Genomic DNA, 26,760 nt, shown 5'->3' with positions numbered 1-26,760 from the left:
GGTTTGGCTTTTGGGGTATATGTTGGAAACCCTGGTGGCATAATGGTTAAGTGCTACGGCTGCTAAACAAAGGGTCAGCAGTTTGAATCCGCCAGGCGCTGTATGGCGCAGTTCTACTCTGTCCTACAGGGTTGCTATGATTCAGAATTGACTCGATGGCACAGGGTTTGGTTTGGTTTGGGAGTCCCTGGGTGGTGCAACCGGTTAACATGCTTGGCTGCTAGCCTAAAGGTTGGAAGTTCGAGTCCACCCACAGGTACCTCAGAAGAAAGGCCTGGAGATCTATTTCTGAAAAAAATCAGCCATTGAAAACCCTATGGAGCACAGTTCTACTCTGACACACGTGGCTTAGAGTTGAAGCCACGGCAACTGTTTATTTTTTATAGTTGATATGAGATGAAGACCCATGGAATAAATATCAAAAGCTAATTCTGATCTTGGAACTTAACAAATAGTGTTCTTCATGAAAACGCAAGTACTAAGAACTTTTTTGGCTATATAATTTTAAAACGAAGGTGACCTCCAACAAAGAACGAAAAATCCCACTATCAGAATTCCACTGGAAAAATCAAGTAACATAGAAAAATCAAAGGGGTATACTATACCAAAAAAAAAAAAAAATTGCCCTTGAGTTGATCCCGACTCAGAGCAATGCTATAGGTTAGAGTAGAACTGCCCCATAGTGGTTACAAGGAGCAGCTGGTGGATTCAAACTATCAACTTTTTGGTTGGCAGCCAAATGCCTAAGCACTGCCCCTTCAGTGCTAAAACAAAATTCTAGCTCAGAAAAAAAGGACCAGATTTACTGGCCTGATAGAGACTGGAGAAACCCTGAGAGTACGGCCTCCGGACACCCTTTCAGGTCAGTAATGAAATCACTCCTGAGGTTCACCCTTCAGCCAAAGAATGGACAGGCCCATAAAACAAAACAAGACTAAAGGGGCACACCAGCCCCGGGGCAAGGACTAGAGGGCAGGAGGGGACAGGAAAGCTGGCAATAGGGAACCCAAGTTCGAAAATGGGAGAGTGTTAACATGTCATGGGGTCAGTAACCAATGTCACAAAACAATACACGTACTAATTGTTTAATGAGAAGCTAGTTTGTTCTATAAACACTCATCTAAAGTATAATAAAAAAGGGAAAAAAGAACAAGTGGTTTTATTGGAGCCAGTTTTTCCAGTATCCCTTTTGGTATGGTGAATATATACATGTTGTTATTGTTAGGCACGGTGTAGTCCATGTTGACTCACAGTGACCCCATGTGACAGAGAACAACTGCCCCGTAGGGTTTTCTAGGCTGAAGCCTTTACAGGAACAGATCCCCAGATCTTTCTCCAGCAGAGCCATAGGATAGGTTCGAACCACCAACCTGTCAGTTAGCAGTGGAGCACTTAACCATTGTGCCACCAGAGCTCTTTGGATATATACATACCTGTTGAGTCAGAATCCATTCTGCTGCAATGGGTTTGCTTTGGGTAGATTATAAAGAGAATGAATTAGCAAAGGCAGAACTTAACATTTCTGAAATGATGTGCCTAAAATCACCTACATAATGTCCTTTCCAAAAAGCTTAAATGGAATCCGCTCATGAGAAAGCCATGAAACAAATTCAGGGTGAAGGGCACTCTATGCAATAGCCAGCATGAACTCTTTACACTTGTCAAATCTGTGAAACAAACAAACCCAAAAGGCAGAGGGACAGCTCCAGGTTAAAAGAGAATAAAAAGACGTGACAACCAAAAGACAGGCACAGTCATTAATGGAGCCTGAGTTTATATAAAAAACAATTATAAAGGGCAATTTTGACACAACAGAAAATTTGTAATATGGGACAGTACATTAGAGGACATTATTGTGTCAATTTTTAAATATCTTAGACATGACAGTGATAATTTTACTATGGTTATGTAGGAGAATGTCTTTGTTTTGAAGAGACGCACCCTGAAGAATTTAGTGTTAAACATGTCTTGGTGCATTACTTTTAAATGATTCAGAAGTGTATATAAACCCACTGCTGTCAAGTCTATTCCGACTCCTAGTGACACTATAGGAAAGAGCAGAACTGCCCTGTAGAATTTCCAAGGAGTGCCTGGTGGATTTGAACTGCCAACCTTTTAGTTTGCAGCCATAGCTGTTAACCTGTACACTACCAGGGTTTCCTACACCACTGTATATATGTGTGTGTATACATATATATATATATATATACACATGTCTTGCAATAAGTATAGCCACAATGCTCCTTAGAAGAGAGGATGGTGAGACTTTATCCCAACTACTTTGGACATGTTATCAGGAAGGACCAGTCCCTGGAGAAGGACATCCTGCTTGGTAAAGTAGAGGGGCAGCGAAAAAGAGGAAGACTCTCAGCGAAATGGATTGACACGGTGGCTGCAACAATGGGCTCAAGCATAACAACGATTGTGAGCATGGTGCAGGACCAGGCAGTGTTTCATTCTGTTCTATATAGGGTCCCTTTGAGTTGGAATCAACTCTACAGCACCTAACAAGAAAAACAACGAAATATATATATATATGTATATATATATAACTCTGGTAGTGCAATAGTTAAGGCCTTGGCTGCTAAGTGAAAGGTTAGCAGTCAGAACCCACACAAGAGGCTCTGCGTGAGAAAGACCTGGCAATCTGCTGCTGTAAAGGCTACAGCCTAGGAAACCCTATGCGGCAGTTCTCCTAAGTCACATGGGATTGCTGTGAGTCAGAGGATCTGGACAGCACTCAAAACAACAATGTGTGTGTGTGTATTTATGCATGGGGAGAGAGAAAGAACACAAGCAAACCTCTGTGTTGTTACTGGCTGTCTAGTCAGCTCTGACTCACGACAACCCTATGCACACTGCCCGGCCCTGCACCATCTTCATGATTGTCGGTCGGCTTGAGTCCATTGCTGTGACCACCATGTGTTCTGGTCGGCTTCCAGCCCGAGGGGCTCGTCATCCAGTACTGTATAGGACAGTGTGCTGTTGGGATCCACAGGGTTTTCACTGGCTGCCTTTCAGAAATAAATCGCCAGGTCTTTCGTCCTAGTCTTAGTCCAGCAGCTGCACTGAAACCTCTCCACCATGGGCGACCCTGCTGGTATTTGAAAGGCCCATGGGATTGCTTCCAGCATCACAGCAGCATACAAGGAACTATGGTACAACAAACTAATAAAGGAGACAAAAAAAGGTAAAATATTAATAATTAGTGAATCTCCGTGAAGGGTATACAGGTGTTCATGGTATTATTCTATTTCTCTCTAGGTTTGAATTTTTTTTTTAATGGGCATTTGAGAAAGAAGTGAAATAGGCCTGACACTAAAGGAGGAAAATACAAGTAAAAGTGAGTTAGTACTTCCTGCAGCAACCTTTCCCCATCCAGCCGTCAACTCTCCTCTGTGTTTTGCTTATCCCGTTTGGTCTCTGCGTTTTAATATCATTGAAATTGCTTTGAGAGACAACAACTCATTTTTTTTTTCCTGTCTCAATGATGTGATATAGTTTTTAAACCTCTGACAGTGGCTTTCAGCCCAGGAAATAACTAAATTTACGCAGAGCCAACTCCTGTGAATGAGGCGGGCAATCCAAACGGCAGCATCACAGAGTAAGACAGAAGAGGAAGTGAGCTGGAAAAACTAAAGGGTAAAACGGTATGGGGTTTCTTTTGGGGGTGAGGAAAACGTGCTGAAATTCATTGTGGCGATGGCTGAACACCTCTGACTATACTAAAAACCACCAAAACGCGCACTTCAAATGGGTAAATTGTATGGCATGTGAATCATATCTCAACAAAGCGGGTGCCAAAAATAAAACAGTGTTGAAAGAAAACTTTGAGACAATACAGGTGGGACATGGGGAGCAGGAGTTGGTGACGTTCCTTGTCCCTGAGTTTTTTTGCAGCCAAGGACTTGGTGTGCTAACACGCCTGCCAGGCACACAGCTGCAAGGCTTATAAAAGGTGTCTATGACATAGCATAAATGGACCTGGGGTAATTCTGCGCTGACGACTGTCCCAAGCAGAGCCGAACACTGCATTTTATTGTCTTGGAGACCCCAGAAGAGCCAGCGGCATTGCCGCCAGGGAAAGTTGCCAGGCAACTCCCTCCAACCTCCACTTGCCCCCAAAATGAAACCACCTTCAGAAACTCAATGTTGTTATTAGGTGCTGAGTCCATTTTCAACTCACAGCGACCCCATGTGACACAGTAAAACTGCCCATAGGGTTTTCTCGGCTGTAATCTTTATGGGAGCAGATTGCCAGGTCTTTCTTCCACAGTGCTGCTGGCTGGGTTCAAACCAACAAGCTTTTGATTAGCAGCTAAGTGGTTAACCATTGCTCTGCCAGGGCTCCCAAACCCAATATATAAAATAGTAAATGCAGTATGTCATTTTTTAAAATTTAAATTTGTAGCTGTTTCTTATAACTTCATATAGCCTCTGAGTGGTGCAAACAGTTAAGCACTCAATTACTAACCAAAAGATTGGTGGTTCAAGCCCACCCAGAGTTGAGAAGGCCTGGCAATGTACTTCCAAAACGTCACAGCCATTGGAAACCCTAGGGAGCTGTGCTCTGCACATGTGGGGTCCTCGTGTGTTGGCTTTGACGCGGCAGCCACTGGTTTGGGGTTTTTGGCTCTTTTAATATCAATCCACGAAAAGCAATATGGCTGCTTTAATAAATGTGAGAATTGGAATTTGGAATACACGGGAGGCAGGTACAAACTTCTTTTAACCTCATTATCCACACATTTGAATCAAAGGCTTTCAGGGTATTTGCAATACCTTCCTAAAGCAAGGCTTTCCAGGAAATACGTGGGAAGAAACCTGTTCTAATTGATCTAATCATTGCTTACCCCTGAATAACTGGCTTTAAGTCTTGCTGTCTTTAAAATGAGTCTGTTTCTGGTGTGTTGACCTGGTTTTTGAAACTCCAGTCCTAAATCTGAGTATATGTATTTATGGATGGATGGATGGATGTATATAAGGAGCTCTGGTGACACAGTGGTTAAAGCACTCGACTGCTAACTGAAAAGTCAGTACAAAACCACCAGCAGCTCAGCTGAAGAAAGATTACAGCCTTGGAAACCCTATAGGGAAGTTCTACTCTGTCCTGTAGGGACATTATAAATTGGAATCAACTTGATAGCAGCGTGTTGTGTGTTTTTTTTTTTTTTTTTTGGATACATATATATATGTGTATATATATATACACACACTCAGACATGTATTTATTTATATACGTAAATATTATGTAGAAATAAATCTATGTGTATACATATAAACTTCTCTCTGTGTGTATACATATAAACAAATTAAAAAAAGCCAAACCCATTGCCTTCAAGTCTATTCTCACTCATACAACAGAGCAGAACTGCCCCATAGGGCTTCCAAGGAGTGGCCAGTGGATTTGAACTGCCGATCTTTTGGTCAGCAGCCAAGCATACGCATATATGTATATATGGAGCCCTCGTGGGGCAGTGGTTAAGCATTTGGCTGATAACCAAGAGGTCAGCAGTTCAAATCCACCTGGCGCTCCTTGGAAGCCCTATGGGGCAGTTCTAATCTCTCCTATAGGGTCACTATGAATTGGAACCAACTTGATGGCACCTAACAACAATGACAAACATATATATACATAAATAAGTTTTTATATATAATACATGCATATACAAAAAAGAAAAAAAACCCACTGCTGTTGAGTTGATTCTAACTCAGTGACCTCAGGGGATTTCTAAGGATGTAAATCTTTTATGGAAGCAGACTGTCACACCTTTCTCCCAAGGAGCTGCTGGTGGTTCCAAACTGCCGACCTTTCAGTTAGTAGTTGAGTGCTTTAGCCACCGTGCCACCAGGGCTCCTTATACATATATATATATATACATATACATATAATATACATACACACAAATGTATATCCTGTTGTATGCCCAGGAATTCCACCTATGTCACCTAAAAAAACAAAAACAGTTGCCAGTTGATTCTGACTCTTGGCAACCCCATGCGTTGCAGAGTAGAGCTGACCCACAGTGTTTTCTTGGCTGTAATCTTCTTGGAAGCAGAGTGCCAGGCCTTTCTTCCACAGCACTGCTGGGCGGGCTTGAACCACAAACTTTGAGGTTGTGCCAGCAGGAAGCTTTGAAACTTTAATCTAAACTTGTATATAAAAAAATTAACATAATTCTATTGTTATTTGATGAAAAAATGTCTTTAGAAACAAAGAATTGCATTGATAAAAGCGTCTTGAGAATGTAGGGTCTATTCTGATCATTGTTCTTCTGAGCAAGGTGGGAAGAGAAGGTGAGAGAATGTCCTGTCTACAACCACAGGAATACAGTGAACAAGCGGCCCTCTCTGGTGGCCAGGGAGGTGGGGGCCACGATTATATTTAAGTCTGTACGAGAACTGTCTCTCTCTCTCTCTGATTTTTTTACAGCCATTTACTTTCCTCTTTTCTCAGAAAGTCTCCTTGACATGCCATTCCTAAGGGCAACATTTTTATTTCACCTCTCAGGAACATGGCCTGTAACCATGAAGCTCGTGATAATGGAAAACCTCGCCAAACACGTCTGCAGCAGGTGATGCTTTTCTTTCTTTTAGCTGTAGAATTTTTCTACAGGAAATTGAAGTTGCTCACTTAGAATTAAAATGACCCTGCTGATCATGTTTAATTTTTCCATCATGAATAAATCCGAGCCTCTGTCTCTTTCCTCTGTCTCTCTCTCTCCCTCTCTACACGCACAGACACAGACACAGACACAGACACAGACACACACACAGACACAGACACAGACACAGACACACAGACACAGACACAGACACAGACACACAGACACAGACACAGACACAGACACACAGACACAGACACACAGACACAGACACAGACACACAGACACAGACACAGACACACAGACACAGACACAGACACAGACACAGACACACAGACACAGACACAGACACAGACACAGACACAGACACACAGACACAGACACAGACACACAGACACAGACACAGACACAGACACACAGACACAGACACAGACACAGACACAGACACACAGACACAGACACAGACACACAGACACAGACACAGACACAGATACACAGACACAGACACAGACACAGACACAGACACACAGACACAGACACAGACACAGACACAGACACAGACACAGACACAGACACAGACACAGACACACACCTACATATAACTTTCCTTATTGGCCAGACATTTTCAAAGTCTTTGAAGCTCGCTTTCCCCATGTAGATGACTCTAGCAGATTCTAAAGCAAACAGGCCTTCATCCATTGCTGCCGGGAGTGTAAAATGCTACAGCTGCTGTGCAGAACAGTTTTGGCCATGCCTCAAAAAGTTATACATACGATGACCCTGAGATCCAGCAAACCCAGTCCTAGGTATGCACCCAGAAGAAGCGAAAACATGAATGCAAACAGAACCCTGTACACCAATGTTCATTACAGCACTTTTCATAAGAGCCAAAAGACGGAAACCGCCTACATGTTCATCAACAGATGAATGGATAAACGAAATGTAGTCTTTCCTGCCCTTGCTGGCCCTCTACTTCACCAAACATGATGTCCTTCTCCAATAATTGACCCCTCCTGATGATGTGTCCATGGCAAGCAAATTGGACAATGTTCTGTGTTGATCTATACAGTTTTCACTGGCTCATTTTCGGAAGTAGGTGGCCAGGCCTTTCTTCCCAGTCTGTCTTAGTCTGGCAACTGCTGAAATCTGTCCACTATGGGTGGCCCTGCTGGTATTTGAAATACTAGTGGCATAGCTTCCAGCATCTCAGTAACACTCAAGCCACTGCAGTAGGACAGACTGACAGACAGGTAGTAGACTGTTCTCCATGCACATCAGTCCTCAAACTACACTACCTATTCACAAACCTTCCAGCAATTCCTTTGTTATTCTCTCTGAGTGGGCTTGTTCTTCCCCTTGGCGTGTTCTTGGGAGCCCCCTGCTCTCTCCTCTATACCCATTACATTCTCCCCCTGGATACCTATTCACAAACCTTCCAGCAATTCCTTTGTTATTCTTTCTGAGTGGGCTTGTTCTTCCCCTTGGCGTGTTCTTGGGAACCTCCTGCTCTCTCCTCTATACCCATTACATTCTCCCCCTGGATACCTATTCACAAACCTTCCAGCAATTCCTTTGTTATTCTCTCTGAGTGGGCTTGTTCTTCCCCTTGGCGTGTTCTTGGGAACCTCCTGCTCTCTCCTCTATACCCATTACATTCTCCCCGTGGATACCTATTCACAAACCTTCCAGCAATTCCTTTGTTATTCTTTCTGAGTGGGCTTGCTCTTCCCCTTGGCATGTTCTTGGGAGCCCCCTGCTCTCTCGTTGAGACTCATAACACATTCTGCTTTCCAGGACACCTTTCTGACGGTCCCCAAAAGGTTTAGTGGCATTGTGGGTGGCACACTTGTATTCCAGGTAGCATGCACTGCACCTTTGGAAAGCCTGGCTCACCTACTAGACGGTAACCGCTTCCTCTTCATTTCTATAGTCTTCTAGTGCATCCCAGAATATGGTAGGCCCTGAGTCAACATTTGTAGAATGAAGAATTATTAATACAAATTAAATAGCAGACTGGTGATAAATCATGCTGTTAAACACTGGTAGTGAAAAGCTTATATAATTATTATGCTTGGAAACCCTGGTGGCATAGTGGTTAAGAGCTGCAGCTGCTAACCAAAAGGTCGGCAGTTTGAATCCACCACGTGCTCCTTGGAAACTCTATGGGGCAGTTCCACTGTGTTCCTTAGGGTCACTAAGAGTCGGAATTGACTCAACAGCAACGGGTTTGGTTTCTTTTTGATTGGCAGTGAAGGACCTCTACTGGCATAATGGTTAAGTGCTTGGCTGCTAACAGAAAGGTTGACGGATTGAACTTACCCAGCGGCTCCAAGGGAGAAAGGTGTGGCAATCTGCTCCTGTGAAGACTGTTGTTGCTTGGTGCCGTCAAGGCACTTCCAACTCATAGCGACCCTATGTGCAACAGAACGAAACACTGCCTGGTCCTGCAGCATCCTCACAATCGTTGTTATGCTTGAGCCCCTTGTTGCAGCCACTGTGTCAGTCCATCTCATTGAGGGCCTTCCTCTCTTTCACTGACCCTCTGCCTTACCAAACATCATGTCCTTCTCCAGGCACTGGCCCCTCCTGCTAACATGTCCAAAGGAAAGATGACAGCCTAGGAAACCCTACGGGGCAGTTGTATTCTGTCACATGAGGTTCCCCTGAGTTGGAATCAACTCCAAAGCACCCAATAATAGCTTGGCAGTAAGCCAAAAATTGAGCACGTTTCCTTGGGCCTAAAGGATTCTGTTCACAACAAAAGCAGAAAAATACAATGAAATTGAAATATTGATGGGGTGTTAACTGGCTGAGCCTAAGCAGGCAGAAGAGGACTGGCTGAGAGAAGAGCAAGGCAACCCTGGGGGGAGTAAAAATCAACCCTCCAGTCTGTAGAGGTAGAGCTAATTTTCTGTAAGTGATACTGTGAGTTACAATAGCAATGGTAAACACAAACAACTTCCACTAGAGTCTTGGACCTTTGAGAATGGGGAGATTTACAACATGCTCTAAGATGAAGGCTCTGTGGGTAACTTAGGTCTGGAAATTGTCCTTGGATGTCAACGTGGCTGGTTTTGAGTTGGGTCTTTGACAAAAGCAGTATTTTACCCAGAATAGTTGCTTACAATGGCAATAAAAACCATTTGAAATAACTCCAGGTCAGTTCTCTAAATTAGTCTTTTGTAACCTTCCTACCTGCTTAAAGTTCCAGGAGGAAATGTTGACATTTCCAGCATTGAAAGAAAGGAATCTCAGCTCCCTCAATAGTTTACCAATTAATTTGTTACTTCAGGGGCTTCATAGGAATCCCTGGGTGGTACAAATGGTTAAATACTTGACTAGTGGCCAAAAGCTTGGTGGTTCGAACCAACCCAGAGGTGCCTTGGAGGATAGACCTGGCAATCTACTCTAAAAGGTCACAGCCATTGAAAACCCTGTGGAGGCCGGTTCTTTACCATGATTCGGATTGATCTGATGGCAACTACCAAAAAAAGGGCTTCATCAACTGTGCATATTGGGTATTACCATTATCGCTGTCATAACAAATGACCACCCACTTAGTGGCTCGAAGTGGAGTCCTTGAGTGGAGCAAACAGTTAAGCATTGAGCTGGTAACACAAAGGTGGGAAATTCAAGCCTACTCAGAGGTGCGTGAAATAGTGGCTTGGCGATCTACTTCTGAAAAACCAGCCATTGAAAACTCTATGGAGCACAGTTCTACTCTGACACACACGGGGGCGCCATGAGTCAGAATCCACTGGGAAGCAACAAGTTTTGATTTTTTTTTTTTTTGGTTCCCGATGGCTATGGAGTCCCTGGATGGTTTAAACAGCTAAGGAAGTTGGATGCTAAACCAAAGGTTGGTGATTTGAGTCCACCCAGAGGAACCTAGAAAAAGGACTGGTAATCTACTTCTGAAAAATCAGCCACTGAAAACCCTACAGAGCCCAGTCCTACTCTGACACACATGGGGTCACCATGAGTCAGGCTCAACTCCAGGGCAACTGGTTTGGTTTTTGTTTTTAGAGGTTATCTTAGTTATCTAGTGCTGCTATAACAGAAATACTAAAGGAAGGTGGCTTTAACAAAGAGAAGTTTACTGTCTCACAGTCTAGTACAGTGTAAGTTCAAATTCAAGGCATCAGCTCCAGGAGAAGTTTTTCTCTCTGTGTAGGCTCTGGGGGAAGGTCTTTCTCATCAATCTTCTCCTGGTCTAGGAGCTTCTCCTCACAGGAACCCCAGGTCCAAAGGACACACTCTGCTCCCAGCTCTGCTTTCTTGGTGGTGTGAAGTTCCCCTGTCTCTCTGCTCACTTTTCTGTTTTATATCTCAAAGGAGATCAACTCAAGACACAACCTCATCTTGTAGATTGAGTCCAGCCTCATTATCGTAACTGCCTCTAATCCTGCCTCATTAACATCGTAGAGGTAGGATTTACAACACATGGGAGAATCACATCAGATGACAAAATGGTGGACAATCACATAACACTGGGAACCATGGCTTAGCCAAGTTGACACATATTTTGGGGGAGCACCACAATCAACGCCCATGGAAGGAGCAGTCCAGAAATCAAATGATCAAATGACTCACTACATTGGGCAAATCTGCTGCAAAAGATCTCTTCAAAGTGTTAAAAAGCAAAGATGTCATTTTGAGGACTAAGGCGCACCTGACCCAAGCCATGGTATTTCAATATGTTATCCTACATAACCATCATAAATACATATTCTAGAGTTTGCATTTTGTTGACAATGTTTTCACCTTCTCTTTTGGTATCTCGTTTTTTGTGTCTGGTCTTCAGCAATACTTTCTAAGGCATCTAGAATCTTAGTGCATGATTTCAGAATTGCGCTTGTTGCTACAACATGCGCGTTCCAACATGTATTAGAAAGACGTCTTAATACTCAGTCGTTGCTTAAATATGTTTTAAAAACTGCCCATTGGAGAGTAGAGGTGGCAAAAAAATGTGTACAGTAACTGAACAGTAGAAAAAACTCAACTGTTTCTGGACAACAATCTACTGAGCTATGTCCTACAAGATTAAGTGAGTGAGTAGCATGTGGGTGGCATGAAAATGGCATATTCATTACATTCTGAAAACCTTCTGTTGCATGTCTTTATAACACCCTGACATATTGGCAGCTTTGTCATAGGCCTGGCCTCTGCACTTAGAAAAGCTGATTTTGTAAACTTCGCATACATAGTGAAGTACTTGATTTGCAACTCCTTCACCGGTATGAATTTTTAAGCTAGTAATTGTGACAAATCACTGAACAGGGTTTTCCATCTGTTGTAAATCTGTATCTTAACACAATACTTAGCTGCTCTGTATGAGAAAGATCATCAGTGGAATCTACAGATAAACTGAAGGATTGAGCTATACTTATTTTGCTGAAAATAGTTGATCAAACTTTGTCACTTTTTACTTTTATTAATTTCTCACACGTTTTTGTAGACATACGATGCGTTGCTTTCCTGTGTTATCATATTTTGAGATCTGACCTGCTAAAAGTGGATCAAACTGAGCAACAAGTTCCAGTAAACCCCCACAATTTCCATTTTGTGGGAACCCAAACACTTCATGTCTTCCTCAAAACGGTAGTCTGCATTCAGCGATTGTTAGAATGACAACAATAATGCATTGCAAAATGAGTTTCCAATATTGACAATCTTCATTAATTTGTGTTTCTAGTTCATGAGTTAAGCCAAAACCAGGTCTTCATTTTAAATATGACAACTTATAATCTCTGTGAATTGAACTGTTTTCATGTTTATCGATCATATTTGAGTTGTGCTAGTTCCTAAATCCACCCTTAGCAAACCAAGAATTAAATGATTTACGACTGAATAGTTGTCAATCAAAACAATATGCAGAGCCCACTGATGGAGAAGATGGTAGCCGCTCCCTCTCATAATTTCCACCACTAGCTTTGCACCCTAGAAATATCTTCTGGCTACAGAATTTTGTTGGTTTACCATCCAGAAAATTTTGACATGAATTTTCATACGGTTCACTGTGATGCTGACAATCGCTTGGCCTTCTTTCAATCTGATAATTTACATCATTAGAAGAAAAGTTATTCCCCAGAGTAGGATCTGCGTTTCTGTTATTTACGAGGTCTGCAGATGCAACAATTCCAGATGCAAAGGTCGTTTCACTTTCTACACCATTATTAATTTTTTACTACTTCAAGGAATGCATGCAGAATTTGTAACAAATTCTGTTATATTCGTATTGCTATTCATAATTTCAGAACTATTGGTGCTAGTACAATGATCTGCACCCACTAAACTCAAGTGTTCAAGGTAAGAAGTCTCTTCTCATTCATTACGTTTTAAAAAGGGAATTAATTCTGGAATTGTCTTCAGGGATTCACAAATACTTTTTACCTTCTGCAGGTTTTCATTGTTTGCACTCCAGTTAGTTGTTATCGTTTCATTTTACATGGTATATGCACGTTATGGCACTTTTTAAAAAATTTGGTTCTACCGCTGTTGTTGTTAGGTGCCGTCGAGTAGGTTCTGAGTCATAGGGACCCTAAGTACAACAGAACGAAACACTGCCCAATCCTGTGCCCTCCTCACAATCATTGTACACTTGAGCCCATTGTTGTAGCCACTGTGTCAATCCACATCATTGAGGGTCTTCCCCTTTTTTGCTGACCCTCTACTTTCCCAAGCAAGATATGCTTCTCCAGGGACTGAGACTTCCTGATAATGTGTCCATAGCCAATACATTTAAATAATTGAAAATAAATAAAACTTATGAAACAAGTAAAATTTATAAAATAAAATTTACATTCAAATTTGGACATTAACACAAAAATTTATGTTTGAAAATTAGTAAGTAAAAAAGGGATTTGATTTGGATCATGTAATTTGTTCTTCAGGTCTGAAATAGTCAAAAGGAATAGCACTTACAAAGTAATGAGAAATAATTTCATTAGTTTGTCCTACAACGTTTGTTGGCAGGCACTTTGTAGAGCACGGGTGTTTTTCATCTTGAAACACTTAAAAACTTGTGCACTCCTTCCATTCTTTGATGCCTCATCTTCAAAGTAAATTGGACTATTGCTGTATCTGTCAGTAGTGAGAGCAATCGCAAACAGCATCACACAAATACAACGGTATGCTCAATCTTAAGACAAGTTTTGGCTCACTTTGCACAGGACTGGACGAGATATGTCATGAGTCACGGTGAATGTGAGGTTATTTATACCTGACTGGTCCAAAATGAAAAGGAAAATATAATTATTATCATATGGAAAACTTATAAATGTATATTTTATTTCCTTGCAGAATTCTTCAACACCCATAATGGATATAGCAATAGCAGCATCTCTCAACTGGCAAGTTTGTTTTGCAAAGTCATAATGATATCAGTTTCTTAAAAGAAAGACAGTCTTGGACAGTCTTTTTAACAAATGGTGCTGGCATAACTGGATATCCATCTGCAAATAAATGAAACAAGACCCGTACCTCACTCCGTGCACAAAAGCTAACTCAAAATGGATCAAAGACCTAAATATAAAATCTAAAACAATAAAGATCAGGGAAGAAAAAATAGGGACAACGTTAGGAGCCCTAATACATGGCATAAACAGTATACAAAACATTATTAAGAATGCAGAAGAAAAACTAGATAACTGTGGGCTCCTAAAAATCAAACACCTATGCTCATCCAAAGCCTTCACCAAAAGAATAAAAAGATGACCTACAGACTGGGAAAACGTTTTTAGCTATGACATTTCTGATCAGAGCCTGATCTCTAAAATCTACATGATACTGCAAAAACTCAACTACAAAAAGACAATCCAATTTAAAAATGGGCAAAAGATATGAATAAACACTTCACTAAAGAAGACATTCAGGTAGCTAACAGATGTATGAGGAAACGTTCATGATCATTAGCCATTAGAGAAATGCAGATTAAAACTAAAATGAGATTTCGTGTCACTCCAACAAGGCTGGCATTAATCCAAAAAACACAAAATAATAAATGTCGGAGAGGTTGTGGAGAGATTGGAACACTTACGCACTGCTGGTGGGGGTGTAAAATGCTACAACCACTTTGGAAATCGATTTGGCGCTTCCTTAAAAAGATAGAAATAGAACTACCATATGATCCAACAAGCCCACTCCTTGGAATATATCCTAGAGAAATAAGAGCCTTTACACGAACAGATATATGCACACGCATGTTTATTGCAGCACTATTTACAATAGCAAAAAGATGGAAGAAACCAAGGTGCCCATCGACGGATGAATGGATAAATAAATTATGGTATATTCACACAATGGAATACTACACATCAATAAAGAACAGTGAGGAATCTGTGAAACATTGCATAATATGGAGGAACCTGGAAGGCATTATGCTGAGTGAAATTAGTCAGTTGCAAAAGGATACATATTGTATGCTGTTGTTAGGTGCCGTCGAGTCGGTTCCAACTCATAGCAACTCTATGCACAACAGAACAAAACACTGCCTGGTCCTGCACCATCCTTACATTCGTTGTTATGCTTGAGCTCATGGTTCCAGGCACTGTGTCAATCCACCTTGCTGAGGGTCTTCCTCTTTTCCGCTGACACGGTACTCTGCCAAGCATGATGTCCTTCTCCAAGGAATGATCCCTCCTGACAACATGTCCAAAGTATGTAAGACGCAGTCTCGCCATCCTTGCCTCTAAGGAGCATTCTGGCTGCACTTCTTCCAAGACAGATTTTTTCGTTCTTTTGGCAGTCCATGGCATATTCAATATTCTTCCCCAACACCACAATTCAAAGGCGTCAACTCTTCTTCAGTCTTCCTTATTCATTGTCCAGCTTTTACATCCATATGATGTGATTGAAAATACCATGGCTTGGGTCAGGCGCACCTTAGTCTTCAAGGTGACATCTTTGCTCAACATTTTGAAGCGGTCCTTTGCAGCAGATTTACCCAATGTAATGTGTCTTTTGATTTCTTGACTGCTGCTTCCATGGCTGTTGATTGTGGATCCAAGTAAAATGAAATCCTTGACAACTTCAATCTTTTTTCCATTTATCATGATGTTGCTCATTGGTCCAGTTATAAGGATTTTTGTTTTCTTTATGTTGAGGTGCAATCCATACTGAAGGCTGTGGTCTTTGATCTTCGTTAGTAAGTGCTTCAAGTCCTCTTCACTTCCAGCAAGCAAGGTTGTGTCATCTGCATAACACAGGTTGTTAATGAGTCTTCCTCCAATCCTCATGCACCATTCTTCTTCATATAGTCCAGCTTCTCAGATTATTTGTTCAGCATACAGATAAAATAGGTATGGTGAAAGAATACTACCCTGACGCACACCTTTCCTGACTTTAAATCAATAAGTATCCCCTTGTTCTGTCTGAACAACTGCCTCTTGATCTATGTAAAGGTTCCTCATGAGAACAATTAAGTGTTCTGGAATTCCCATTCTTCACAGTGTTATCCATAGGTTTGTTATGATCCACACAGTCGAATGCATTTGCACAGTCAATAAAACACACAGGTAAACATCCTTCTGGTATTCTCTGCTTTCAGCCAGGATCCATCTGACATCAGCAATGATATCCCTGGTTCCATGTCCTCTTCTGAATCCAGCCTGAATTTCTGGCAGTTCCCTGTCGATATACAGCTGCAGCCATTTTTGAATGATCTTCAGGAAAATTTTGCTTGTGTGTGATACTAATGATATTGTTCTATAATTTCCACATTCGGTTGGATCACCTTTCTTGGGAATAGGCATAAATATGGATCTCTTCCAGTTAGTTGGCCAGGAAGCTGTCCTCCATATTTCTTGGCATAGATGAGTGAGCACCTCCAATGCTGCATCTGTTTGTTGAAACATCTCAATTGATATTCCATCAATTCCTGGAGCCTAGTTTTCTGCCAATGCCTTCAGAGCAGCTTGGACTTCTTCCTTCAGTACCATCGGCTCCTGATCATATGCCACCTCTTGAAATGGTTGAATATAGACTAATTCTTTTTGGTATAATGACTCTGTGTATTCCTTCCATCTTCTTTTGATGCTTCCTGTGTCGTTTAATATTTTCCCCATGGAATTCTTCACTATTGCAACTCAAGGCTTGAAGTTTTTCTTCAGTTCTTCCAGCTTGAGAAACACCGAGCGTATTCTTCCCTTTTGGTTTTCCATCTCCAGCTCTTTGCACATGTCACTGTAATACTTTACTTTGTCTTCTCGAGAGGCCCTTTGAAATCTTCTGTTCAGTTCTTTTACTTCATCAATTCTTCCTTTTGCTTTACCTGCTCGACGCTCAAGAGCAAGTTTCAGAGTCCCCTCTGACATCCATCTTGGTCTTTTCTTTCTTTCATGTCTTTTCAGTGGTCTCTTGCTTTCTTCATGGATGATGTCCTCGATGTCATCCCACAACTCATCTGGTCTTCTGTCAATGCATCAAATCTATTCTTCTGATGGTCTCTAAATTCAGGTGGGATATACTCAAGGTCATATCTTGGCTCTCGTGGACTTGCTCTGATTTTCTTCGGTTTCAGCTTGAACTTGCATCTGAGCAATGGATGGTTTGTTCCACAGTCGGCCCCTGGCCTTGTTCTGACTGATGATATTGAGCTTTTCCATCGTCTCTTTCCACAGATGTAGTCAATTTAATTCCTGTGTGTTCCATCTGGAGAGGTCCATGTGTATAGTCGCCGTTTATATTGGTGAAAGAAGGTATTTGCAATGAAGAAGTTGTTGGTCTTGCAAAATTCTATCACTCCATCTCCAGCATTGTTTCTATCACCAAGACCATATTTTCCAACTACTGATCCTCCTTCTTTTTTTCCAATTTTTGCATTCCAATTGCCAGTAATTATCAATGTGCTTGGATCGTATGTTCGATCAATTTCAGACTGGAGCAGCTGATAAAAATCTTCTATTTCTTCATCTTTGGCCCTAGTGGTTGGTGCCTCATATTAACTGGTCCTCTTTGTAGGGCTATGGATGTTATCCTATTACTGACAGCGTTGTGCTTTAGGATAGACCTTGAAACGTTCTTTTTGATGATGAATGCAACACCATTCCTCTTCAAGTTGTCATTCCCAGCGTAGTATACTGTACAATTGTCTGATTCAAAATGGCCAATACCAGTCCATTTCAGCTCACTAATGCCTAGGATATTGATGTTTATGCATTCCATTTCATTTTTGACGATTTCTAATTTTCCTAGATTCGTACTTCGTACATTTCAGGTTCTGATTATTAATGTATGTTTGCAGCCATTTCTTCTCATTTTGAGTCATGCCACATCAGCAAATGAAGGTCCCGAAAGCTTTATTCCATCCATGTCACTAAGGTTGACTCTACTTTGAGGAGGCAGCTCTTTCCCAGTCATCTTTTGAGTGCCTTCCAACCTGGGGGGCTCATCTTCCAGCACTATATCAGACAATGTTCCGCTGATTTCATAAGGTTTCCACTGGCTAATGGTAGACTGCCGGGTCTTCTTCCTAGTCTGTATTTCTCTAGAAGCTCAGCTGAAACCTGTCCTCCATGGGTGACCCTGCTGGCATCTGAATACCAGTGGCATAGCTTCCAGCATCACAGCAACACACAAGCCCCCACAGTACGACAAACTGACAGACACATCGGGGAAATATAGTAGAAGGCTACTATTAAAACTATTTCTCAAGTTCTTAAAAATATTGTATAAGCTCACTATTATAAAAACTTGAGAAATAATTTAAACTGAGAAGAAAACATTCTTTTGTGGTTACAGAGTGGGGAGGGAGGGAGGATGGGGAGAGGGGCATTCACTAATTAGATCGTAGATAGGAACTACTTTAGGTGAAGGGAAAGACAGCACACAATACAGGGGAGGTCAGCACAGTTGGACTAAACCAAAAGCAAAGAAGTTTCCTGAATAAACTGAATGCTTCGAAGGCCAGCGTAGCAGGGGCAGGGGTCTGGGGACCATGGTTTCAGGGGACATCTAAGTCAATTGACATAACAAAATCTATTAAGAAATTACCTTGTATATTCAACTAACATACATGTTTGATGTATTTGCAAGTTTTTAAGTACCTATGGATACAAAAAATTCTATAGTGTATAAAATATTTCGGAAGTTAAAAGAATAAGTGGTCATAACACAGAATGTGAATAGCAAATATCACTGGTTTGTAGAATTTTTTTCATCTATTACTACATTTTACAAATTTTCTGCCTTGATTATATATTACTTAAAAAATAAGTAATAAATAATAAGCACTGTTAAAAAGGATCTGGCAAAAGCTGACAATGGTCTCCATATAAGGATATATGGAAATGTACGTGTACATCCATTTAGCTCACTTACCTTTGGTAGGGAGGCTTGGGATCCCGAACTGTATGTGGTCATAGTCAGCACAGTGGTTATTCCCAAAGCGACCCTGGCCGGATCCGCATCCATATTAATCCAGAATGAAACCCAGGAGAGAATAATAATCAGGAGATGGGGAACATACATCTGAATTAGATAGTATCCCATTTGTTGTTCAAGATGGAATCGTGCTTCGACACATGTGAACTTTCCTAAATTATAGGAAAATAAATGCAGAGATTGTTAAAAACAGGTGTTTATTATGACATCAAATATTCCAATTTTGTTTCCACAATAATTCTGTCCTAAATTTTTCCATTACAATGAAGAGAGTTTAAACCGCATATTTCAAGTGGTTCCTGGAAAACATTTAAAAAAAATTTTTATGTTAGTATCTAGAAGCAATGCATTATGAGTGTACTTTTTCAGGAATAGTATATAATCTTATTTATTTCACATTTGAATAGCACTTCCTACTTGTGAAAGTACTGAAAGAGTCCATTATTTCACTTGATTCTAACAAATGCTTCTGAGGTAGAAAGAAGAAATTTACATATATGTCTTCTTTACTCATTGCCCATTCCTGGTACTTTTACGTGTTTATTTAGATCCACATGCAACTTGTTACAGAGGATTAACTTTACATTTATTTTAAAGTAAGTGGTAGTAGATAAATCAAATTGAAGCTGAATAGTTCTTTAAATTATAATTGAAACCAATAGGAACATGTGTGTTACTTCCCATTAATGATTTTGAGCATAAATTAAAAACACTTTAAAAAAAGTGAGATACTTTTGTTCTAGATATGTATGTCTCTGTGAATGTATTACGGTAAGTAATTAATAGAGAAGTAAAATATGTTCCAAATAAACACTATGTTTCTATTTCTGCTTTCATTCCCTGTTACCATGTTATTTCTCCTTAGACTTAATGTTCTTCTGAACCACCTGATTCGAGGTTTTATCCTTTCCTTACTCCAAATATTTTGAAAAGGATGAGGACAGTGTGTTAGCATCCTTTAAGTGACATTCTCTGACCCAACAATGAATGAAAAATGACAGAGAATTCTTTCAGAAAAATTGCTAGCATGTTTTACTAGATGGGGTCAGTGCAAAGCTTCTATTAACGTGACTTGGGCCGCATGTTACTGTGATGCAATGGCACAACCATTGCATGAAGGGATGAATGCAAGATTGCAGGGCTTAAAGGTCTCAACAGTTTTGTGAGCTCTGAGAAAGTCAAATTCCAATCTTAAATGTCTGGTAATCAGAAACAAATGTTCAAGCTATACATGACTCCTGTATCTATTTGTCAAATACACACAGAATGCCTAAGGATTCCTAAAGTATATGAAAATACTTTAGATTATTAATGCCGTCTTAAAATATAATGTTTCCTAACTTTTTATTAAAAAACAAAATAAATTGGAGCAAGAATAACCAAAATATTTTATGTCATTATTCAGTAGCCCACTAAAATAGCAAACAGATATTATCTGTAACAATTATTGATCACATGAAAACTTTGTATAAATCCTCTAAGGCTTATATGATTCTCAAGGGAAAAAAAAAAAAAAAACTCTCATTGTGCTTTAATCCTTTAAAAACTGTTTTATAGGTATCACTGGAATGGGGAAAATTATAGATACATACATAAATACAAACATATATATGTATAATGGATACACACATTATTTCTATATAAATATCATTAACATAATTTTATACTGTCCCCACTTTCATACAGCAAATCAAACCAAGGAATACAGATAAAATCAACAGCAGGAGGAAAATAACTGCATGAATAATAAGGTGAAATAAAAAAGACAGAGAGAGAGAAAATCCAGTACCACCACATGCCAGTACATTATACTTGGAGACAAAACGTAGTAATTTTAAGGAAATAAAATGATTTCTTATAGTGAAGTAAATGTGACATCATGAAAGTGCATGACAAATATTCTTACATGGTAACTTAGGCTGGGTTACCTAGAGAACCAAAACCAGTGAAGAATATAGGGAGAGAGAGAGAGAGGAAGGATCAGTAGTTGGAAAATATGGTCTTGGTGATAGAAAGGACCCTGCAGATTGCATGATAGAATTTTCCAAGGTCAGTGACTTATTCATTGAAAATATCTTGTTTCAAAAATATAAATGGCATCTATACACATGGAAGTCACCAGAGGGAATACACAAGAATCAAATTGACTACACCTGTGGAAAAAGAAGATGGAGAAGCTCAATATCATCAGTCAGAAAAAGGCTGGGGGCCGACTGCTGAACAGACATCTATTGCTCACATGAAGTTCAAGTTGAAGCTGAGGAAAACTAAATGAGTCCATGAAAGCCAAAGTTTGACCTTGAATTTAGACACACTCTCAAGAATAGATAAGATGCATTGAACACTGATGACCAAGGATCAGACAGAGTTTTGGGATGACATCAAGCATATCATACATTAGGAAAGCTAAAAAAAAAAAAAAAAAAAAACCAAAACCAAGCCCAGTGCTGTCAAGTCGATTCCAACTCATAGTGACCCTATAGGACAGAGTAGAACTGCCCCATAGAGTTTCCAAGGAGCGCCTGGTGGATTCGAACTGCCGATTCTTTGGTTAGCAGCCATAGCACTTAACCACTATACCACCAAGGTTTCCAGGAAAGCAAAAAAGGTCATTAAAAAAGGCAGGAAAGAAAGAAAAGACAAAATGGATGTCAGAAGAGACTCTGAAACTTGCTCTTGAATGTAGTGTAGCTAAAGCAAATGCAAGAAGTGACAAAGTAAAAGAGATGAACAGAAGATTTCCAATGGTTGCTCAAGAAGACAAAGTAATATAAATAAATGTACAAATACCTAGAGATAGGAAACCAAAAAGGGAGAACATCCTTGACATTTCTCAAGCTGAAAGAAGTGAAGAAAAAATTCAAGCCTTGAGTTGCAATATCGAAGGATTCTATGGGCAAAATATGGAACGACACAGGAAACATTAAAAGAAGATGGAAGGAATACACAGAGTCACTGTACCAAAAAGAATTTGTTGAAGTTCAACCATTTCAGAAGGTAGCATATGATCAGGAACTGATGGTACTGAAAGAAGAAGATCAAGCTGCACTGCAGGCATTGTTAAAAAACAAGACTCTGGGAATTGATGGAATATCAATTGAGATGTTTCAACAAATGGATGCAATGCTAGAGATGCTTGCTCATCTATGCCAAGAAATTTGGAATAGAGCTTTCTGGCCAACTGCCTGGAAGAGATCTGTATTTATACCCATTCCAAAGAAAAGTGATCCAACACAGTGTGGAAATTACTGAACAATATCATTAATATGACACACAAGTAAAATTTTGATGAAGATAATTTAAAAATGGTTGGAACAATACATCAACAGGAAACTACCAGGAATTCAAACCTGATTCATAAGAGGACATGGAATGAGGGATATCGCTGGTGATATCAGATGGATCTTGACTGAAAGCAGAGAATACCATAAAGATATTCCATGTATTTTATTAACTATGTAAAGGCATTTGACTGTGTGGATCATAACAAATTACAGATAACTATGTAAAGAATAATAATTCCAGAACTCTTAATTGTGCTCATGAGGAACCTGTACATAGCCCAAGAGGCAGTCATTTGAACAGAGCAAGGGGATACTGTGTAAACTCAGAAAAGGCTTGCATCAGGGTTGTATCCTTTCACCATACTTATGCCATCTGTATGCTGAACAAATTATCTGGACTATACAAAGAAGAATATACCATCAGGACTGGAGGCAGGCTCATTAACAACCTGCGATACGCAGATGACACAACCCTGTTTGCTGAAATCGAAGATGACTTGAAGCACTTATGATGATCAAAGACCACTGCCTTCAGTATGGATTCCACCTCAACATAAAGAAAACAAAAATCCTCACAACTAAACCAATAAGCAACATCATGATAAACAGAGAAAAGATTGAAGTTGTCAAGTATCCATTTTATCTGGATCCACAATCAATGCCTAAGGAAGCAGCAATCAAGAAATCAAATGAAGTACTGCAATGGGCAAATCTGCTCAAAAGACCTCTTTGAAGTGTTAAAAAGCAAAGATGTCACCTTGAGGATCAGGTGCACCTGATCCAAGCCATGGTATTTTCAATCACCTCATATGCATGCTGGACAATAAATAGGAAGACAGAAAAATTGGTGCCTTTGAATTATGGTGTTGCAAAGAATACTGAAAATACCATGAACTTCCAAGACAAGCAAACCTGTCTTGGAAGAAGTACAGTCAGAACATTCCTTAAAAGTGAAGATGGTGAGTCTTCATCTCACGTACTTTGAACGTGTTATCAGGAGGTACCAGTCCCTGGAAAAAGATATCATGCTTGGTAAAGTAGAAGGTTAGCGAAAGGGAAGAAAATACTCACCGAGAGGTGGATTGATACAGTGGCTGCAACAATGGGCTCAGGCAAAGCAACGATAATGAGAATGGAGCAGGACTGGGCAGGGTTTCATTCTACTGTACATATGGTCACTAGGAATTGAAACTGGCTTAATGGCACCTAACAAGAACAACAGAGAGAGAACGAGGGAGAGAGAGAGAGAGAGAGAGATTCATCTCAAGGAAATGGCTCATTCAGTTATAGGGGATGGTGAGTGCCAAGACCACAGGTCAGGTGTCAGGCTTGAGGCTTCTCCTGACTCGTGTAGCTGCAGGGGCTCATAAACCCAAGATTAGCTGGTCAGATGATGGGCTGCTGGGTAACAGAGTTTGGAGGCTGAGGAATCAAAGAATGATAAGTAATAGAGAGGGCTTCTGGTTTACATGCTGCCAAAGCTAGGCAGGCAATATGGTATGTCACTGGCTCAAGTCCCAAGAACAAAAGGTCAAATGACGATTTTCCATATGTAAGATCTAGAGTAAGAAAAACCCATCAAGCTTTGCCAGAAAATTCATATATATTGGTTGAAGGCCACACCCCTGAGGAAACTCCACTTACTACTGATTGGCTGATCACATCAGGTCACATCATGGAGGTGATTACATTATATCACAAAATGGAGGGTAACTACATCATTATACAACTGTCAAGCCACTAAGAATCATGGCCCAGGCAAGTTGATACACAATCTTAACCATCGCAGTCCACCCCTTCTCAACTTGTTGCAATCTCTAAATAAAATTACAAAGTCATACATCTACCTAACATGATACAACTAAAATGCATAAAACCTAAAACACACTAGCCCCATTTACATCTTATATTTCACAAGTGAAGATAACAAAAATATATGATGCACACATACTAGGAAGAAATACTCATACCAATTACAGTCCTCACTCACTTCTGCAACAGATCATGCGGTCATAACTGAAATTTAGAATTACCTTCTTCCACCATTCACTCTGTATTTCAGCAGGTCATAGTTCTTTTCCTGGTGGGGTCACTCCAACTTTTTTTCCTGACGGGACTGCATCATTAGTAGTCTTGTTGGAATTGGGTTGCTATGGTTTTCCATTGAATTTAATCATAAGACGTAGTAGTACTAACAGATTTCCTACGGGATCTCCTGTATTCCGGACATAATCTTCTTTACCTCCATTATGTAATATCAACGTGATTTCTCCTTAGTAATCAGGATCAGTCACATCAGGCAGTATGGAACTTCCTTATTTGCCTCTTGATCCAGAGACATAAAATGCTCAGAGTGACCAGGTGGCATTCTTAACTACCAGTTCAATGCAATCAGTGTTGTGTCTCCAGGCAGGAGCAATTCTGCCTTTGGACCTAAGACCTCTAGACTCACATAGCATAGGATCATGGGGACAGAAAGAAAAATTTCATGAGTGGGTCTCTAGGAGTGGTGCCACTCCTATTTCCACCCCTTGATTCCTGGACCCATGAATCCTGGCTATAGGAGAAACAGCACCATATATTGGATGCTGGTTCAGATCATATATAGCCTCTCGGTGAATATTCCCTCCACCCTGCAAGTTAATGCCACCTAGCTAGTGCTGTAATTGTGTCTTTAGAAGGCTATTCCATCATTCTATCAAGCCAGCTGCTTCAGAATGATGGGGAACATGATAAGACCTGTAAATTCCTTGAACTTGGGCCCATCGCTGCACTTCATTTGCTGTGAAGTGAGTTCCTTGATCTGAAGTGATGCTGTGTGGGATACCATGACGCGGGATAAGGCATTCTGTAAGTCCATGGATGGTAGTTTTCTCAGAAACATTGCATGCAGGGAAGGCAAAGCCATATCCAGAGCAAGTGTCTATCCCAGGAAGAACAAAATGCTGCGCTTTCCATGGTGGAAGAGGTCCAGTATAATTAATCAGTCACTAGGTTGCTGGCTGATTACCTAGAGGAATGATGCCATATTGGGCACTCAATGTTGGTCTCTGCTGCTGGTAGATTGGGGATTCCGCAGTGTCTGTAGCTAAGTCAGCCTTGGTGATTGGAACTCCGTTTTGCTGAACCCAAGCATAACCTCCATCCCTGCCACCACAGCCACTTTGTTCATGAGCCCATTGGGCAATAACAGAAGTGGCTGGGGATAGAGGATGACTGGTTTGCACAGAACACATTGTCTCATCCACTTGATTGCTAAAATCCTCCTCTGCTGAGGTTATCCTTTGATGAGCATTCACATGAGACACAAATATCTTCACTTCTTTGACCCATTCCAAGAGGTTTATCTACATATCTCTTCCTCATATCTCCTTGTCTCCAATTTTTCAGTCATGTTCCTCTGAAACCAAAATCAAGAAAAAGGCATTGGCCAAATCAATAGCTGCATGCCAGGTATCAGGAAATGTATTAATTTTCTCAAGCAATGAAACAGAAGACTCCAGCTGCTGCATCTGGAGTCTCCACCTGGTTAAGTTTGTGATAATCCACTGTCGTTCTTTAAGATCCATCTCTTGTTTGCACAGGCTAAATAGGCAGTTGAATGGGGGTGTTGTAAAAATAACCTCCCTTGCATCCTTCAAGTCCTTGATGGTGGCAGTAATCTGTGAAATTCCTCCAGGAATGCAGTATTGCTTTTGGTTTACTATTTTCCTAGGTTGGAACAGTTCTGATGGCTTCCACTTGTCTCTTCCTACAAAAATACCCCTTAGTCAACTGCTCATGGATCCAATGCAGCACCTGCCAGTTCATTTATGCATTCTGGAACTGTGAAAATGACTGCAGGATGGTTTTGGGGACCCACTGGTCCTACTCTGAAGTAAATCAGAGCTAAGCCTCTATTAATAACCTGACCTCCGTATGCCCCCACTCTGACTGGTGGGCCACAGTGATGTTTTGAGTCCTCTGGAATTAGTGTCAGTTCAGAGCCAGTATCCAGTAATTCCCTAAAAGTCTGATTATTTCCTTTTCCCCAATAAGCCATCCTTCTTATAAAAGACCATAGATCTACAAAACTTTTTGCAGTGCAGTGGGGTCCACCCTCAATGAACCCAGCTTCCCCTTCATTCAGTGGGTTGTGGGTCTGAAAACTGGCTCAATCTTGGAATTGATTGAGAGGCTGTGACTCTTTGTTCAGGCAATTCCAGTTAAACTGCAGTTCACATGGCCTAGAATTCTTCCACTTGTACAGATCAAGTAAATATGTACTGGATTCCCTATCTATTTCACTTGTAGGGACACCATGACTAAGTAGCCAACACTATAAATCCATATCAGACAGACTACTCTGATTACTGCTTTCACTCTGCTGTCCATTAGGGTAATCACACGCATCTTTTCTTTGTAAACTGAGTGTTACCACTTGACCCCTACCACCACGGGGTCCAATCAGCCCATTGCAGTTAGGTGTTTTAGTTCAGTTAAGAGGGTTC

General features: G+C 40.7%; 1 protein-coding gene across 1 annotated transcript in view; it reads right to left on the bottom strand.

The window, feature by feature from the left end:
- Positions 1 to 2,879: 2,879 nt before the first annotated feature.
- LOC135229035 (glycine receptor subunit alpha-3-like) overlaps positions 2,880 to 26,760 on the bottom strand; it is a 92,161-nt gene continuing 68,280 nt past the window's right edge. Inside the window, exons 5-6 of the mRNA XM_064278770.1 lie at positions 18,924 to 19,138; positions 2,880 to 3,014 (exon numbers count right to left, since the gene is read on the bottom strand). Coding sequence (XP_064134840.1) covers positions 2,880 to 3,014; positions 18,924 to 19,138 — 350 coding nt within the window. The remainder of the gene's footprint in view (positions 3,015 to 18,923; positions 19,139 to 26,760) is intronic.

The sequence above is a fragment of the Loxodonta africana genome, chromosome Y (assembly GCF_030014295.1).
Source record: "Loxodonta africana isolate mLoxAfr1 chromosome Y, mLoxAfr1.hap2, whole genome shotgun sequence".
Lineage (NCBI taxonomy): Eukaryota > Metazoa > Chordata > Mammalia > Proboscidea > Elephantidae > Loxodonta > Loxodonta africana.
The sequence above is the reverse complement of the archived record's forward strand: the minus strand, read 5'-3'. Positions and strand labels throughout refer to the sequence as shown.